The 18,412-nt window shown below is 43.5% G+C and overlaps 1 protein-coding gene across 4 annotated transcripts in view; it reads left to right on the top strand.

Moving 5' to 3' along the window:
• NDE1 (nudE neurodevelopment protein 1) overlaps positions 1–18,412 on the top strand; it is a 653,710-nt gene that overhangs the window by 502,286 nt on the left and 133,012 nt on the right. For all 4 annotated transcript variants that reach the window (XM_044089169.1, XM_044089166.1, XM_044089170.1 and 1 more), the window contains one exon: positions 15,226–15,296. In XM_044089169.1, coding sequence (XP_043945104.1) covers positions 15,226–15,296 — 71 coding nt within the window. The remainder of the gene's footprint in view (positions 1–15,225; positions 15,297–18,412) is intronic.

Raw genomic sequence — 18,412 nt, 5'->3', positions numbered from 1 at the left:
AGACGCCATCTTCTTCAAGGTCTAAAACTTGATCCATGCCTAGAAAACTGATGCCCAGAACACATGGTCAGGCCTCTATTCCTAAAAAAAACAAATAAGAATGGCTGAAGACCTTATTACTTTAATCAGGGGAAGCCAACCTTCCCCCTCTGAGACCTAGGACTGAATTTGCTTATGATACTTCTGATCAGGATTCTAAAATCTTTGTTTCCTCTGATGACCAGGATTTCTTACTCCTGCCCCAACAAAGGCCCTTAGCTATCCCCCCTGTACTGGACATTGTTGATGCCTTTTCGAAATCTAGCTTGGCCCCTGACTCTCTACCACCTCCTCCCAGAAAACCTGATGGATATTACAGAGTTCCTGACTCTCACAAGTTCCTTTTTAAAAATCCTACTGCGGATCCTGAGACCATTTCACAGGGACCCAAGGGCATTAAGGCTACTACTGCCAAAAATCTTACCCCCTCTGATAGAGATTCCAGGGCGCTGGATAGATGGGGTAAGAAGGTATACACCTCTGCAACCTTGGCCATTAGAGCCTTAAACTGCCAGTTTCATATGTTAAAGTGTCAGCAACATATTACTGGATTGCTTAAACAGAAAATGATGTTGATTCCTGACTGTGCTGAAAATAAGGATTTACAGGATTTAATGCATTCTGCTGAACAAGTTGGAAAACGTATTTTGCAGTGTGGTTTTGATTCACTAGAGGCATCTTGCAGGGCTGCTGTCACTGGGTCTGTACTTAGAAGGCATGCTTTGCTTAAGGAGCAATCTTTGCCAGATCATGTTAAAGCTAAATTACTGGGTGCTCCCTTAAACCAAGACCGCCTGTTTGGCAAAAAGCAGTAGTACTACTTAAAAAGAAGGAGGAAAAAGCTAAATCTATGCAAACTGTTAAAGATTTCTTGCAAGTACAACCTTCCAGATTCAGTAGGCACTGACCTTCAAAGAATTGTTTCTTTCCTGCCTCTTCCAGGCCTTTTCAGTCCAAACCCCAGAACCAGCAGAACACCCAGGCTTCAGTCCCAAGGTACTCACAGGCCTAAGCAGTGAGGGGGCTCCCACTTCCAAAGCTGGGAGTAGTAAGATACCCCCTAAGGTAAACAATCAAAATAACTTAACTTTAAACCTTCCAAGCCCTGCTCAACTGACTGTTCTTTAGGGGGAAAGATCGCCCTGCATGCAAAAAACTGGGAACTCATTACCCAAGACAAATGGGTTTTAAATATAGTTTCCCAAGGATACAGATTCCACTTCCACTCCTTACCAACCCCAAAAGGTTGGCCAGACCTACCCCCAAATCAGTGGGCAAAGGCTCAAAAGCAAGTTCTCTCTTCTAAGCATCAGGGCTATTCAACCTGTCCCAGAAGAAGAATGGGGGCAAGGTTTCTACTCAAGACTTTTCCTGGTACCCTGAAAAGATCATTCCTGGCATCATATCCTGGACCTGTCTATCCTAAACACTTTTTTGGTAATCCCAAAATTCAAAATGCTAACTCTTCATGCTAGGCAAAAATGCCTGATTGGCAACACTGGATTTAAAGGAAGCCTACCTGCACATCCCAATAAGGGAATCTTGCAGAAGATGCCTATGCTTCAGAGCAGGCTACATGCACTGTCAGTTCTCTGCACTGCTCTTTGGCTTATCTGCTGTGCCCAGGGTATTCACAAAGTGCCTAGCTCCAGTCATTGCATTTTGCAGGCAAAGAAATTTTCATATATACCCATACCTGGATGATTGTCTAATTCAGGCAGAAAGCCAGGATATACTATTAAATTATCTGGCATTTGTAAAGAAATTACTAACTTCCCTGGGGTACACCATAAATGAAAAGAAATCACATCTAGTACCCTGCCAACAAATTTTATTCCTTGGAGCAAGCTTGAATACAACTTCCCAGATGGCATACCTCATGCCAGAGAAGAAAGTTAATTTGACAGCCTACTTCAAACTACTGGCCACAAAGACCCAGCTATCTGCAAGGAAAATACTACAAGCCCCTGGGGATCATGGCCTCTTGCATTCTACTAATTTCATATGCAAGGCTGCAACAGTGAATACACTCTAACATCTACATTTATGGTAAGTGTACACAACTGTACTTTCCTCACCTAGACACTGGGTGTTCTGTTTGTGCAGGTTTTTCCTCTTGTACCCCCCCCCCCCCGACAGGAGAAACAAGTTAATAAAGGGTTTGTTACCCAGTTCTTCTAGTGTGGGCGCAGGGACTCAACCTCTTGTTAAGTTGCCCCAGGGCAAAAGCAGGGACGTGGACAAAAAGACAGAGAGAGAGAAGGAGAGCAAGAGAGAAACAAATCTACAAGCAACGACAAGCCCCCAGAGAAGTGGAGACTGACTGAATCTTCCCCTGCTGCTGGTGAACCTTCTCCCAAGATCAGGCCTAGGTCATCTTTTCCTCCGCCTAGGTTCTCGCCCGAGCCCCCGGAGTCAGCCTTGCCCAGTCACCACTCCAGGCCTGCTTCCGTGGCTTCCCCTGCTAGGTCCTTTCATAGTTGCTGAGAGAGAGAGAAGTTGATCGGTTGATGAGCGAGTTCTTGCGGGCTCAGATCCAGCTGGGAGAAATTCCTGCCCCCTCCCCACCTGGAGCGGGGTGTCCTTCACTGCCCTTTTCAGGGTATCCTCCTTTGCCGAGCCCCAGGGCTTTTGCCCTTGCAGTTGTCAGAGTTCCCAGCATTGAGGGGTTGACATCAACCATGGCATTGGGCTCCTTGGCCCCTTTTTCTTCAGTGCTGGAGGGCTCTTGGAGTCTTAGCTCACTCAGCAGCAGTTCCAAGGGGATGGTGTCAGCATCAAGGGTTTCGGTGCCTTCTCTCCCCCTCAGAGCTTTATCTCTGAGCAGCTCGGCACCAACCCAACTGTTGGCATGTGAGGGGTCGACTGCTTCAGTTCTGCCAGCGTTCTGCATTTCGGGTAGGCGCATGTGACGCTCATCTCCCATTCTCAGTCGGCATTCGACATGGTGGAGAGGGTTCTGTTGACTTCACTGTCAAGATCCTCTATGCCTTCTCCTCCAGATCCTTTTCTGCTCCAGCCGGACTCTGGTCCTGACGTCTCCAGCTATCTGCTTCAAAGACAGCCTGCCCCTGCTGTCCAGGTTTCTCTCCCTGTGGAGCCCCAGGCTTCTGGTTCCTCCCCCAGAGCAGGTCCATCGGAAACATGTGGAAAATGAGGCACATTCACTCCACCCCTGAGTCTGTCACGGATGACACTGACTGGGAAGAAGGTGAGGGGATCCACCTGATTGTCTCCTTCTTGGACATTATGGAAATTCTGCGTCAGAAGGGTGGATGGTCTGCCGAAAGCCCAGCCTGGGCAAGTCAGTGTTCCCGGAGACGCTGTGCAAGGCCGATCTACTTCCTGGGTGACCCACCACCCAGCGAACCCTTTAGTAGAATCACCCGCAGGGCATGGAAGGAACCGGATGCGATGGAACCAGTACCCAAGCCCCCTGACAAAATACTTAGTCCTCTGCCAGACAGGACTTTTTGGCAGAAGACTATCCTTCTTGATGCTTTGGTGGTTGCAGCCACCAAGAAAAAGGAGTTTGCCAAGGAGAGCTCCTCTGTCCCTCCTCCTGACAAGGAGTCCAGAACAGTAGACAGACTGAGGAAGCACATTTATACATCAGCGACCTTCTCTCTGAGGGTGCTGAATTACTTGGCACATGTTACTTGACTGCAGAGATTGCTCATCGAAGAACTGCCTGCATCTACCCTGGAGTCCATATCATCAGAGGAGAAGATCATCATCTCTTCTAGACTGGCCACTCTCAAAGCTATTTTTAACACCTCTATGAGGCTCCTTTCTTGTGGCTCGGAAGGTGCATCTAGAGCAGCTGGTTCAGGCATTGCCACTAGGCGTCACGCTTGGATACAGCTTTTTGATTTCTCTGAGCCCTTCAAGGCATCCTTCATGAACGCCTTCTTTGATGGATCTTCCCTATTCGGTCCATCCATGAAGGTGACTCTAACCCTGTGTGACAAGGACTGTAAAACCCTGTCTGCCATTGGTATCCGCTTTTCTACTTTTCAGCATTCCTACTCCAGGTATCAGAGAATGCAATAAGAGGTTGTGGTTCCAAACATCCAGGGCTTTCCATCAGGACGCACCTGCTGACTCTTCCCCTAGAGGCAGATCAGGGGATGATTCTTTTAGACATTGCCCTAGGGGCAGGAGGGCTTCAAGAGAACAAGAGTCTCAGGACTCCCTCACAGACAGACCCTTCTAGCGACCCTGAAATGTTACTCAGCTGTCCTACCCAGGTGGCAGTCGGGAAGGTCACTTTTCTGTGCATCCATTAGCCTGGGAAGCCATCACATCAAATCGATGGGGTGCCAAGGATAGTATTCAGGGGTTATCTTATTCCCTTTCTTCATTCTCCAAAGGCCCGAAAGTCTCTCCCGGATGTTCCAGCTACTCACAGGGAGGCAGCTGAACTGGAAATCTCCAAGCTGCTCAACAAGTGAGTCCTCCGGCCTGTCCCCCCAGAACTATCCAGATCAGGCATCTATTCAAGGTTCTTTTTGGTGCCCAAAATATGCGGGGGGGGGGGATGGACCAATATTGGATCTCACCCGACTGAACAGTTTTGTTGCCAAAACCAGCTTCCAGATGGTTACAATTCAGTCCATTCTTTGATACCTTCAGAAGGACTTCTGGGTGTGCTGCATGAACCTCCAGGATGCATATTACTATATAAAGATGGACAAGCATCACATGAGGTTCCTAGACTTTTGATTAGGAGCCAGGCATCATCAGTTCAGGGTGCTCCCCTTTGGCCTCACCCCAGCCCCAGGGTGTTCACCAATGTGGTAGCAGTACTCTCAGCATATCTAAGGCTGCAGGGGATACAGAGTTTCCCCTACCTGGACGACTTGCTTCCTGCTGCACCCACCAAGCATTAATTTCTTCAGGCCAGGGCACAGTTCCTTCAGTTAACTTCAACCTTGGACATCACGATAAATTTTCCCAAATCAAAATTGGAGCTTCTCCATTCCCTGGAATTCATTGGAGTGCTGTTGAATACTTCCCTGTGCAAGGTTTTTCTTCCCATGGATAGGATTTGATCATTTCAGGGCCAGGTGAGCATTCTTCTGGAGATGATGTAACCATCAGCAGCCCAATCCTTCAAGCTCTGGGATCTATGGAAGCAACCATAGTCATTTTACCCTTGGCAAGGCTACACATGCGGGTTCTTCAATGGACTCTATCAGTGCAATGGTTGCTTCTGGACCAGCCCCTGTCGTATCCAATTCGGCTGTCCAGAACCTGCCAGTCTCTCTGTCATGTGGTGGTTAAACGTTCAGCATCTAGCGGAGGGTTGATCTTTCTTGGCTCCCTGTCCAGTGGCCACGGTCACAACGCACACCTTCTGACTCGGGTGGGGGGGCCATTTGCTGGGATGCGTTGTTCAAGGGTCATGGTCAGAGTTAGAGACCAACGTTCACATCATTGTTCTGGAGATGAGGGCAGTGCTGCTGGTGTTGCAGGCATTGCATTCTTTTTGCCCCCAAGGAGAGATTGTATTACAGATCGACAACATTGCAATGGTCTGGTGTATCAACAAACAGGGAGAAACCAGATCTTAACCTCTTTGTCAAGAGGCCATGAGATTGTGGGAATGGGCGATCTCAGGCCACTTTCTTGTTGTAATGCACATTCTGGGGAGTTCCAACATCCTAGCGGACAAACTCAGCAGGACCATTCTGTCTCCTCACAAGTGGTCTCTGAAACAGTCAGTGGTGGACATGATCTTCCAGAAGTGGCATCAGCTGAGCTGAGATCTTTTTGCCTCACCTTCCAATGCCAGGTGCAGCGACATCTTCGCCGTGATTCCTCCTGTCGAAAGATTTTACTCTTCTAACATATTCTGGAAGAATCACACCAAGTTCTTGTAAGCAAGTAAAACAGCTTTAATTTTACATGCATGGAGATCTGCTACATGATAGTAATATGCCAGCAGTCTGGCTACTTGTACTTTGAGTTCTCCTTATATAGACCCTCCTGCACGTACATACACGTAGCACACAGAACATTCATTAAAATTGATAGTTTGATTACTTGTTTTTACCAGCCAGTACCACAGTTATTCTTGCACTATTAACTTCCTTATCAGTGGTTTAAGATTAACTCCTGCATTCCTCAGTGATCAACATTTTCCAGAACATTTCAGTTTGCACGCAGTGAACATTTTTCTGCTTAACCCTTTAAATACAGAATACAAAATATGTTGACTTCAGTATTTTTCCACATTTCCCCGTTTACAACATTTTGTATACTGTTTATTTTACACAATCCTAGATCGTTGTATACCTTCTCATAATCAGAGAAATATGCTTTTGTAGCATTGGCAGAGATAACCTTCGATATTATCATTTTGATACATGGTATGCAACAGCAGCCAAGCAGCAAAATATGATTGCACCAACACATACAGCAATTAAAATGTTCATCAACACAGAACCCCAGTTTCCAAACAGGTTTTGGAAAAAGTCAGTCAAGGGGTTTGGACCAGGTTTAGTCAGTTCAGAAACTTGTTGAATTATTTCAAGGTGGCTCTGAATCGCGTGCTCGTTATCAGGGATGAACGAGCAGCACTCCTCGTGTATCAGAGCGCAAGTACCTCCTTTCGCCGCTAGGGTGAAATCGTGCGCCATACGGTTCTGCAACACTACTGTTCTCATCGCCGTTAATTCGTCCGTCACCAATTCTAGCGCTGAAAATGTCGATTACTCAGAGTCTCTAACAGTTTTGACAGTTTTCTCAGTTCCCAGATGGATTTTACTGTCCCATATGCTGGCAAAATACCAGCCCAAGCAATTACATCATCGCCTAGGTCCATATGTGAGAGTCCTTTGCTGCTGACGTGTGCCAAGTCATGGTGATAAATCCATGATGCATCAATGTTACCTACGGGATTAATAGGTTTATTAAGAGAACGTGCATTTCAGATTTTACCTTGAGGCAACGCATTTGCGTGCCTGATAGCTGGTATCAGATATCCCAAAAACAACTTCCTGACCAGCCATATGGTAACCATTTATATGCTTTCCTACCACAAATAAAATAACAATCATTTGTTTTGATGGTAATATTGGTTGCAAATTCATAACTCCCATTTGGCTTTAGCCCTTAAATAACAGGCCATATACATACAGCATTTTTCAACAAAACTAATATCATTTACATTGATGTCTTTTTTATAGCTCCAAACTTGGTCTCACACTGCCCTTCTAGGGTACAATTATGAACTATTGTCAAATTACATTGGCTCAGCCCCACCTTAACTTTCCCAATCTTTTGAAAACACACTGTTCCATTTTGGCCCCAGAAGAGGCAGCCACCTTGTCTCTCAGTGGTACTTCTGTGGTTTCAAACAACAAACTATTCCAAGTATCATTTATTCCCAGAGGGGCTGTCCCTAACATTAAGCCACTGTGTACAGTAGGTATTGCAGTACATACCCAACAATTTGAGACATTCATTGAGGATGCATATGCATATTTAATCGCTTGATATGTATTAAAGTTTGGATGCCAGCTGGTGTGTTTGTCTCTTTTGAATGGCTAGCTTCATTAAAAGACAGAAATGTCCAAAACAGAAATATTACAATCACAATAGTTATAAACAATAAAACATTGCAATAGAACCATTTTCTCTTATTCTCATTATTGTCCTTCATGATTGCTGCTGTCTGTTTGTTCCTCAGGGAACTCAGGTCTTTATTTAACTTAAAATGTTTTATGATTTTGCAATGCGTTAGGTGGATCCATGAGGACCTTTCTTTAATCCGAACTGCTGTTGGAGTTGCGATTAGCACCTGGTAGGGGCCCTCCCATTTGGGGATGCCCAATTCTTGCGTTTATTATTTTGATCCAGACCCACTCGCCGGGTCTGATTTCCGTGATCTTGTCGTCTCTTGAACCTGAAAAACAATCATTTGTTAAACAGCTGTTAGTATTGGTCAGCATTTTCCTCATGTACTCAGCTATCTCCTCACCCCTCACGTTCCGCAGGCAACAAGTTTTGCCACTGCGGGCGTAATAAGGTCTCCCATACAACAACTCAAATGGGGTGACTCCTTTTGAGGTGGGAGTTGTGCATGGAAAGGAGGGCTAGAGGTAGACAGGTAATCCAAGACTGATGTGTCTCGGCCATGAGTTTTCTCAACTTGCCTTTTAGAATGCCGTTATGGCGTTCCACCAACCCTGCTGACTGTGGGTGGTAGGCACAATGGTGTTTCAATTCAATTTGGAAAACTGTAGACAGTTTCTGTATGATCTGATTGACAAAATGCGTGCCGTTGTCAGAGTAGATGCGTGTAGGAAGTCCAAAGTGCGGGACGATGTGATTGACCAAAATTTTAGCCACTGATTGAGCATCCGGATGTGTCACCGGAAAAGCCTCAACCCACTTAGTAAATGCATCTAGTATTACTAACACAAACTTGTTTAGTTGTGCCGGGGTCAATTCGATGAAGTCCATACATATTGTATGAAAAGGATAGGGGGGTGTTGGAAATGATGCCGGAGCAACTCTGACCCCTCCCCCGTGGTATTTAGCACATACTATGCAGGATAGACAAAAACGTTTTGCATATGCAATGAAACCCTTGGTCCAAAAGGTAAGGTGGATAATTCTAACCATAGCTGCAGGGCCCAGATGGGAAGGGCCATGCACAACTAGTGCTGCATATCTAAAAAGATTAGTAGGCAAAACATATTTATTATCCGGTCCCACATAAATTCCTTTGTTCTGCCTAACACCATACCTAGTCCAGCGTTGTTTTTCCTGTACTGTGCTAAGTTCCTGCATGACTTGTAAGGTTTGCAAATCAAATTTATCTGTTGGTTGTAATTCTGTAGGTGTGGTTTGAAGTGAAAAGGTACTGGACATAGCTGCCTCTTTGGCTGCTTTGTCTGCTAGGGCATTACCAAGTGATACCGGGTCCTTAGCACGGGTATGAGCAGCGCATTTACAGATGGCCAAACCCCGTGGCCGTTGGACGGCTTGTAGTAATTCAAGGATTAGGTCTTTGTGCATAATGTCTTTTCCCGAGGTTGTAACCATCCCCCTATTTTTCCATTGCTGAGCAAACACATGCACCGTGAGAAAGCATATTGACTATCCGTATAGATAGTGACGTTCCTGTCCTCTGAAAGGAGACATGCCCTTGTCACAGCAATCAGTTCCGCTGCTTGAGCGGATAAGTTGCCGGGGAGTGGTCTTGCCTCTATTATCTGAGTTGCAGTAGTAACTGCATACCCTACCTGCGTGGTGCCTGTTTCTGTTTTGCGTGCTGACCCATCTACAAACAGTGTCCAGTCCGCATGTAGTAAGGGTTGATCTTTAAGATCCGGTCTTGGTAGAACTTTAGAATGTATGAGATCTAAGCATACATGCGGAATACCGTCTTCAGCAACAGGTAGCAATGTCGCTGGATTTAAGGTAGTGCATCTCTCAATTGTCATGTGTGGCTGCGATAACAGCGTAGTCATACAAGATAAATGTCTGCTAGGTGACAGAAATGTTAACTTGTCCTGCAGAAGGATGACTGCTACAGAGTGCGGGACTTTTAACGTAAGATCATGGAACAATACCAACGTGGCAGACGCTTGTACCGCCAAAGCGGCTGCAATTACTGCTTGCACACAGTGTGGTAATGCTCGTGCTACTGAGTCTAATTTGCTAGAGTAAAATGCCAATGGTCTTAACTTATCTCCATACATTTGCATTAAAACAGATGTCATAAATCCCTGCTTGCAATCTACAGTCTGTATAAAGGTCTTACTGTAATCTGGAAACCCCAATGTTGCTGACCCAGCTATCAGTTGCTTGATCCTAGTAAATGCCTGTACTGCCTTGTCTGTCCAGTGCAGCAAATCTTTTGCCGCCATCGGTATTGCAAAATTAAGTCTGATAGCGGGTGCACTTCTTCATGTAGTTGGGAATCCAACTACGACAGAAGTTCGTAATGCCTAAAAAGGACATCATTTCTTTTTTGTAGTTGGCATGGGGCTTGTAAAATAGCATTGTTTCTGCTGTCATCTAATCGCCTGCCCTTCCCAGAGATAGTATAACCCAGGTAACGTACTTCTAATTTACAAAATTGTAACTTAGACTTATTTACCTTATGTCCTTCGTGTGCCAGAAAGTGTAGTAGTCGAATAGTCTCGGACTTACAGAGTTCTTCCGTAGTCGCGCCAGGAGGATATCATCCACGACAGCAGTAGGTGGCACCCTTGGGCTGGTTGGAACTGAGCCAAATTGGTGGACATCTCTTGTGAGAAGATGGTCGGACTTTCGCAGTATCCCTGCGGTAACCTGGTATAGGTATAACGCTTGCCCATAAACGTAAATGCAAACCAAAATCTACTATCTTCCTGCAAGGGAATAGAGAAAAGGCATTACTGATATCAATTACAGAAAAGTAGTTATCCGTTGGAAGGATATCGTTCAGCAGAATAGACGGATCCGGGACTATGGGGCCCGAGGTACCACCGGCATTTATTGCCTGTAAGTCTTGTACCATCCTCCATGTCCCATCCGGTTTTACTGGAAATAAGGGCGTATTACACGGTGAGTCTGTGCACAGAATTAATACTCCAGCTTTCAAAAGTGCTGTGATTACCGGTAAAATGCCCTCCTCTGCCTTTCTGCTCAAGGGATACTGCCGTTTATGAGGTCTAAATTCTGACTTGGGTGTAATTTTTACCTGTCCTGCCGTTCTAATCAGTCCGATATCGTGCTGACCCTGCGACCATAATGAGTTTGGAATCATCTGCAATTGAGATTCTTCCATGGGGGTAAGGAGACATAGTCATAATGTCCCAGGGGATTGTATCGGTTTGTCTTCCCTGAGGTGCACGGTCGGTCTGGCTTGTGTAACCCAGTTAAGTTTTGAACCTGAATGCCCTTACCTGCCAACTGTTCTGGTGTCCATCCTACCCATTCAGTTATTTTCTTACCCACGAGGTACCATGACATTCCTTCACCCTCCGTGACTGAAATATGTGTGGTTAATTCATTCTTATACAGCAGCTGCATATCCCTTGTAAGGCTACATGTGACTGCAGAATTACCTAGTGTGTCCCAAAAAAGGCTATGCAATACTAGTTTGGTGACTTTAAAACTAAAAAATTTCTTTTCGTATTCTAAATCAGGTCCGGCACATCTTCTGTAATACATTGTGCAATGTAATGGATCTGACACCTTCGGATTTGTTATGCCGTATTTGCTTAATGCCAAATTTGTAAGAGCCGTCACTACACTCTGGGGGCCTGTCTCTATCAAATCATTACTATACCAGTAATGTAGATCTCTCTGCCCCTCTAATAGCATTGCACTATTTAGTTTTATTCTCCTTGCCACCATCCCCGTGGAGGTTGGGACGGCTGCTATACCGAACACTTGCATTAAATCTCTTCCTAGTAAATGTACTGGGCAGATTTCTGAAATTATTACTCGGAACCGTATGGTTTGGTTCGTCTCTGGGTCGGTAAACCACAGAGGTTTGGACAATGGCTCTTTGTAAATACGACCATTTGCTGCTTTTACAAGCACATATTCATCCGAGGTAACATCGGATGATATGGCAGTACTTCTGACTAACGTTCGAGAAGCCCCTGAGTCACAAAGAAATTCTATGTCTCGGCCCTCAACTTGCAATGTGATCACTGGTTGGGATTCCAATTGCATAGTTGATGCTAGTGCTGTTAGATTTACCATTTGATATTTCTCATTTTCTGCCATTTCCTGTCCCCACCCATCGTCTTCACTTATACCTACTTCCCCATTCTCACTTTCTTCTTCCTCATACCCTCCATCTACGTCTTTTTGACCATCATATAGTCATGCGGTACCACCGAAGCAACCATCGGTTTCTCCGGTCCTCTGCAATCTCTGGCGAAATGTCCTTTCTTACCGCACTTAAAACACTCCCCTCTTTTGCCTACCCTCGAAATCCTCAGAATGACTTATGCCTCCCGTCCTCGTCCTCTTCCCCTGCCACGCCCTCTTCCGCGATTTGCGGAACCTTGAACTAACATTAAAGTTCCATCTTTACTAACTGTAAAAGTCTGGGCTTTTTATTTTTTTCCTTCAGGTATTTCTCAGCATGTCTAGCATAATCCATAAGGGGCTGTAGACGCGCTGTCCTGTGTGTGATCATATGCTTTTGTATAAAGTTACCAATGGCTGTCTTGCAGCCCTTTAGGAACGCATTTTTCAGTTGCTGTTCATAGGGCGAGTCATTTGCCTGATTTTCTGCCTTAATCAACCCACTATGAGCATCAAAACATTGTGTGAGACGATGTAGATAATTGTCTACGGTTTCGTCATCTGATTGAACGCATTGATTAATGCAAGTCCAATTTGCTTTGGGCTTCCAATGTTCTTCTATTTTATCTAGGAGAGTCTTTATTCTGGTTATACACACTTCGGAGTTAAACGGCAAGGCTCCCCCTTCCTCTGATAGCAGGGGGTCCCAAGTTCCGCAAATAAGGTGCCAATCAGGTCCTAGGATTTGCCTTATTACTTGTTCAAATTCTACAGCGTTTAATCTATAACTCATTCTCATGCCCCCTACGTCTGTACGGAATTTACGCATATCTACTTTTGGATGGGGAATCCCCTCTACCGCTTTTCGGATATCATCACGGGTCCACGGTCGGTAGACCAATATGGTAGGACCCTCGCCTTCTGCGCCTGCTTGAGGATTTGCCACTTCTATCAGTGGGTATTCCTCTCCTTCCTGATCTACCTTCTCCTTAATTTTCCAGTCCCTTCTCTCCTAATACTTCCGCTCGTAAGTCAAGAGTGTTGGCAGGCTCTCTCTGTAATATAATACGTGGCGTGGGGGACACTCACGAAGCCTGGTATTGCGGTGGGTCCTGGTCGGGTCACCTCAATAACCTGTGCAGGGTCTGGATACTGGATGGGAGGGGCCGAGGGATTCTGGTGACTACGACTGACTATGGAAGTTTCATTATCTTCCTTTTGAACAAAGTACACATCTTTTTCACTTGAATTACCACACCCTTTTTTCAAATTTTGTTCCTTATGTTTTTATTTGCTTCCTCCAGCCATTTCTGTGCCTGGGGAATCCCTACCTTCTTTGCTTCCTTGTCTTATTTCCTGCCTGTTTGCAGTAATCTTACTAGATTTTGACATTCTGACTTATTTAAACATCCACTAAACCCATGTTCCTTTTTCCATTTATCTAAATACTTTACATTCTTTGGGTGTAAATCAAACATAAACTTTTCATCTTCAGTTTTGTCGTCGCCTTTGGCGCAACTGGTTTCTGTTCCCATTTCTCTTACGAGAAACTATTCCTGTTCCTGAGATCTCTTGTATATGGAATCTATTCACATATACCCCTTATACTTTGAGAAAATTCAATTTCTCCCTTGACTAGTCCCTTAAAATTTAGACAAAAAATTCCAATCAGAAACAACAAAAAAATAGCTTTTCTTTTTGCTTACCTTTGTGATTCCTCCGCCCTGTTTCGCTGCCACCTCACGGATTGAATCTGGAAAGAGTGACTGGCCTCTAATTTCAACCTGTTTCAGTTGGAGGTCTTTCATTCGAGGAGAGCCTGATCTCTCTCCACCTGCGCAGGTTTTCAGCCTCTCTTTGTTCGATTCGCGTGCAGGGGCCGCCCTTGGCGCCAGTTATGTCGAAGATTTTACTCTTCTAACATATTCTGGAAGAATCACACCAAGTTCTTGTAAGCAAGTAAAACAGCTTTAATTTTACATGCATGGAGATCTGCTACATGATAGTAATATGCCAGCAGTCTGGCTACTTGTACTTTGAGTTCTCCTTATATAGACCCTCCTGCACGTACATACACGTAGCACACAGAACATTCATTAAAATTGATAGTTTGATTACTTGTTTTTACCAGCCAGTACCACAGTTATTCTTGCACCATTAACTTCCTTATCAGTGGTTTAAGATTAACTCCTGCATTCCTCAGTGATCAACATTTTCCAGAACATTTCAGTTTGCACGCAGTGAACATTTTTCTGCTTAACCCTTTAAATACAGAATACAAAATATGTTGACTTCAGTATTTTTCCACACCTCCCAAAGGAGGGACTCCCAGAGATGCCCTTAGTTCATGCTTTGCCCCCCCGATCTGCTCTATGCGTAGCCTAGAGATGCCTAATATGCCTACCCTATGGGGAAGGAGGGAGAGAAGGTTGAAGACAAATGAAGAGCAACAGTGCAGATGGAACATTATGGTGAGTACAGAACTTCTTTTTTCACCCAACAGACATGACGCATCCGGACATTCCAGGCCTAAAATTGACAACATAGTTTCTCTACTTCCTTTGATTAATAGGCAGCCCAGACTGTCCTCCCGTGTCCTGTCACATTCTTTTGTCATCCTACAAAGCTTCTACTAGGAAGTTTTAAAGAAATAAATGGAATAGATTTGTCTTTTGGGTGTAACAAAAGGATCTAGACCCTTTTTCAGCACTGGTTCCTAAAGTTATTGAATTTTTAGCTACAATTTTCAATGAAGGTGCTAGCTCTTCTACTGTAAAAGTACAACTAGCTGCCATTTCCAATTTTTATATATAGGAATAAATAACTCGTCTTTAGCATCCTCCAAACTTTGTAAAGCCTTTCTAAGGGGATTTTTTTTCTTAGACCCACATTAAAAAAAATCCCACTCCTCCTTGGGATTTGAAGATTGTTTTACAATCTTTAATACAATCCCCATTTGAACCTTCAGCTAAGTGTGAACTGAAAATTTTGACCTAGAAAACTGTTGAATGTTGTCACAGTTAACAGGTATGAACTGTGTAAACTGGGGAAATACTAATTTGTATGGTTTCTACTAGTGAATGTCAAGTTATTTGGGTGAGTAGGACTTCAGGTATTAATAACTAGAAGGCTGATGTAAACTGCTCAGATACCTTGACATTTGTTTGGTTTATTTTGTATTGAATCATGCTTTGCAGCCACTGTTTCATGGGCAGTATGTTGTCTTTTACCTTTGCAGTTCTTTTGTCATTTCTGATGCTTAAGAATTTATCACCCTTTCTAAACCAAGTACTTATGAAATGTATTATTTAAAATTAGCAGGTTTGTGTTTAGGGATATGACTGGAACAGTTATATTGTGTACAGATTGTTTCGAAGAAATGCTAATCATTTGATTGCTTTCCTTTTGCTTTTTTGACAGGTCATCAAAAAGGTTAGAATTTGGTTCAGTGCCTTCAAATGGAGAAACACAAGCACTTTCATCTCCACAAGGTGTGGTGAAGCTCTTGCTTTGAATTTCGCTATGGATCTTGAACAATATTTTATTAACTAAAATGCAATGTTTGGATAAGCAGAAGTGAAAAAAAATCAAATAATTTTACTTGATGGAGCAATGCCACTGAGAGCGATGGGACTTGGTCAGATTTGCTTTTAGTTTGTACAGAATGACATCAGACCCAGAGATGCTACTGGGTAGAAGAAGATTAAAAAACATTCACATTGAGTCATTGTTCAGCTATCATTTGAGTTGAATATGAGCTGGTCTAGCTTGATGAATTTAAACCAATTTCTTGTTTTAATGTGTAATAAGAACATCTAAAACTTGGCATGTGTTTCAAGACACATTTATTTTTTTAATCTTATAAGGATATGGGGGTTCTGTTTTCTAGTTCTTCTGTTCCTAAATGAATTTTATCAGGATGTGTATAGAATATCCTGGGTAATATTCTGGAAGCAACTCTTCCTGTGGAAATTGACTTGAATTTTTTAGTAACCATGTTACAGCTGTATTATGAGAAAAGAAGAAATCCCATGGGTCAGTTCATTTCCAGGATTCTTGGGATTGCTGTTTTTGTGGTATAATTGTACTCTCAAGACTTATTTTTATAACCAGGAATTATATTACCTGGTACTTATAAAAGTTGTTACACAAAATTGATAAGTTCACACACTTGCACACTTACTTAGTACTTTATTTTGTACGTATTAACATATTAGAAAAACACGTCTGAGGAATGTTTAGAGTGCCAATGCTAATGAGACTGTAACTGCAGAAAGCTGATGATAGTCAAATGTGTAGTCACAAGTTAGTTTTGGAAGTCCACAGTACATAACAGGAGACATTTTAAAACCTGAATATGCACTTGTGCAAAAAATGTGGTGGCAGCACAGAAACTAGGAGAAAGCAGTGCAGATTACTGATCACTCCCACCAGGTTGGAACAAGTTATTACTTTGCATTTTACACTGTTTAGGTAATGCATCTTTCTTTGAATTGTGATTACTCTGACAAGTTCTTTGGACTGTCACAATTAGGCTAGTTACATTTCTCTAGATTTTTTTGCTAGCAACCTTAGGCAGGATCTAGGCTATATAAACATCACTTGATGCATGCTTCATTGTTTTTTTTTTTTTCCAAATTTAAATTCATACTATTTTTTCAGTGAAAGTAAGAACCATCTTCTGAGTTAACAAAGCATTCTTTTAAGAGAAGCCTCAGGAAGGTGCTCACAGACCTTTCCTTCAGGTGTAGTTGCTTGCCAGTGTAAACACTGGCTCTAAGTGATTTGTTGATGTGGTACCCCAACCCCATGTAAACATGGGGAAAAGGAGATTTATGAGAGCAACAGCTGTAGAGTGATTGCAGTTTTACATCTTGGTTACATGCCTTTGTTTCCAGAATAGTTTACTCCAGTATAAACCTTCCATCTGTCTGGAAACTAAGGAGAGTGGAAACATTTCAAGAGAGACCTCATCTGATTACACTCCAATTCCAGCTTGCACTGCAAGGAGACTGTTGTCTATGAGCATTGCTGTTCTGTGTTGTTAATGCAGGAAATGCAGCCTGAGGAGTGTAAACATGCATCAGTATCCAGTTCTGTGCCTTTCTTTGCGATTTTCACTGGTGACTTGGTTACTTGGGATTTCTGTTTCTGCATTCATTTTCATATATGGATTTTGTGCACCCTTGAGTTTGTCATTTGACAATGCAAATTTCTCCCAGTCCTGCAGCCCTCTGACAACAGTTTCTTTAATTACAGGTCTAGTTTTTTTTTTGTTTTCCACACCTATATTTTTTCACTTCTGACATTTGACCATCAAGCCTTTCCCACTCGGACTTAAGCCCATGCATTCCCTAATGAGTGATGAGACAGCTCATTATTATCACTTGGGGAATGAGCTGTGTGTGTGTGTGGGGGGGGGGGTGTGGCATCATCCTCATCATCCATGCAAGCATTGGAGACAGGGCTCTGAGCATCATCTCCAAAATGACAGCATTATTTATTTGTTAATGTAAACCCACTTAAATGGTGATGTGGCACTTGTACCACCTAATGGACCACTTAAGCTACTGCACAAGTGTTTGACATTGGCTGCTTTCGTCATCTTGGGTGGTCATACCCATGCATACCTACAGTGTGGACCCACCTGCACCCCCATGCTGAGGATAGGTCATTTAATGGTATAGTGAGCATACCTGAACAGAAGCCCATCAACACTTCCCCAAAATGGGCTTAGCCATCCTCCCTTTCCTGTGCCGTTAAGTTCCTAAGCTACTCGACTTGGGTCATCTGGCTGTAGCCATGGTTATATCTTTCTAAGCCATTGGCACAGTCATGTAGATGTATCTGTCCCTGGCAGCACTACAGATGTAGTAGTGAGCGTTGTAATATTTGTACTGACCAGAACAATACTGTTTCTCAGCATTGGTTTCTTCAGCCCATTCTAAGGTGGTTTCTGACAGTCTTGTTTCTTACCCTTAATTAACCAATGGGTATTTTGCCTAAGCATCAACTAGCCAGATGGGTTTCTGAACCCTTTTGTTGCTTCAGCTTTTTCACCCTTTACAAAGCCCTTGGTTATGTTGCTTTTAGTCTCCTTACTGACACTTCATGTTCTCAGAGCTAGAGTTTATCATTGGCTAACTGCTACTTTTGTAGCCTGCCAGCTAGTGCTGCCAGTGTATGAGACCGGCTTTATTTATAAGCTGATTTTGGTAACGTTTTATGTAACTTTTCCAACTTTAAATTATTAAAAACTGATAGGTATAAAGCACTGTTTAATTAATGTGTCTAACACACAGGATTTTCTTTGATGGGTCTTTTGTTGTCTGCTTTGTTCTCACCAGTCAAAATTGGGATTTTTTATGGTAGTGTGTCACATTCCAAGATGTCCACATGCCCTCTTTTGGAACACGCAATGATTTAGTACACCTGCTATATAAGAGTACATGACCATAAATTGTGACATTTCCTGTATGCCATTCATACAGTTTTGCTTTTGTTGGTAAAGGCCCCTGTCTGTGTATTCAGGGAGAGTCTGTGGGCAGAATTTCAGGGTAGGCCAGCACTGATATCTTTGCTACATAGGGAAGAAGGCATTGACAGG

Source organism: Protopterus annectens, chromosome 12.part0 (assembly GCF_019279795.1).
Source record: "Protopterus annectens isolate FY-2018-M chromosome 12.part0, PAN1.0, whole genome shotgun sequence".
NCBI lineage: Eukaryota > Metazoa > Chordata > Ceratodontiformes > Protopteridae > Protopterus > Protopterus annectens.
This window is presented reverse-complemented; position numbering and strand designations above follow the sequence as displayed.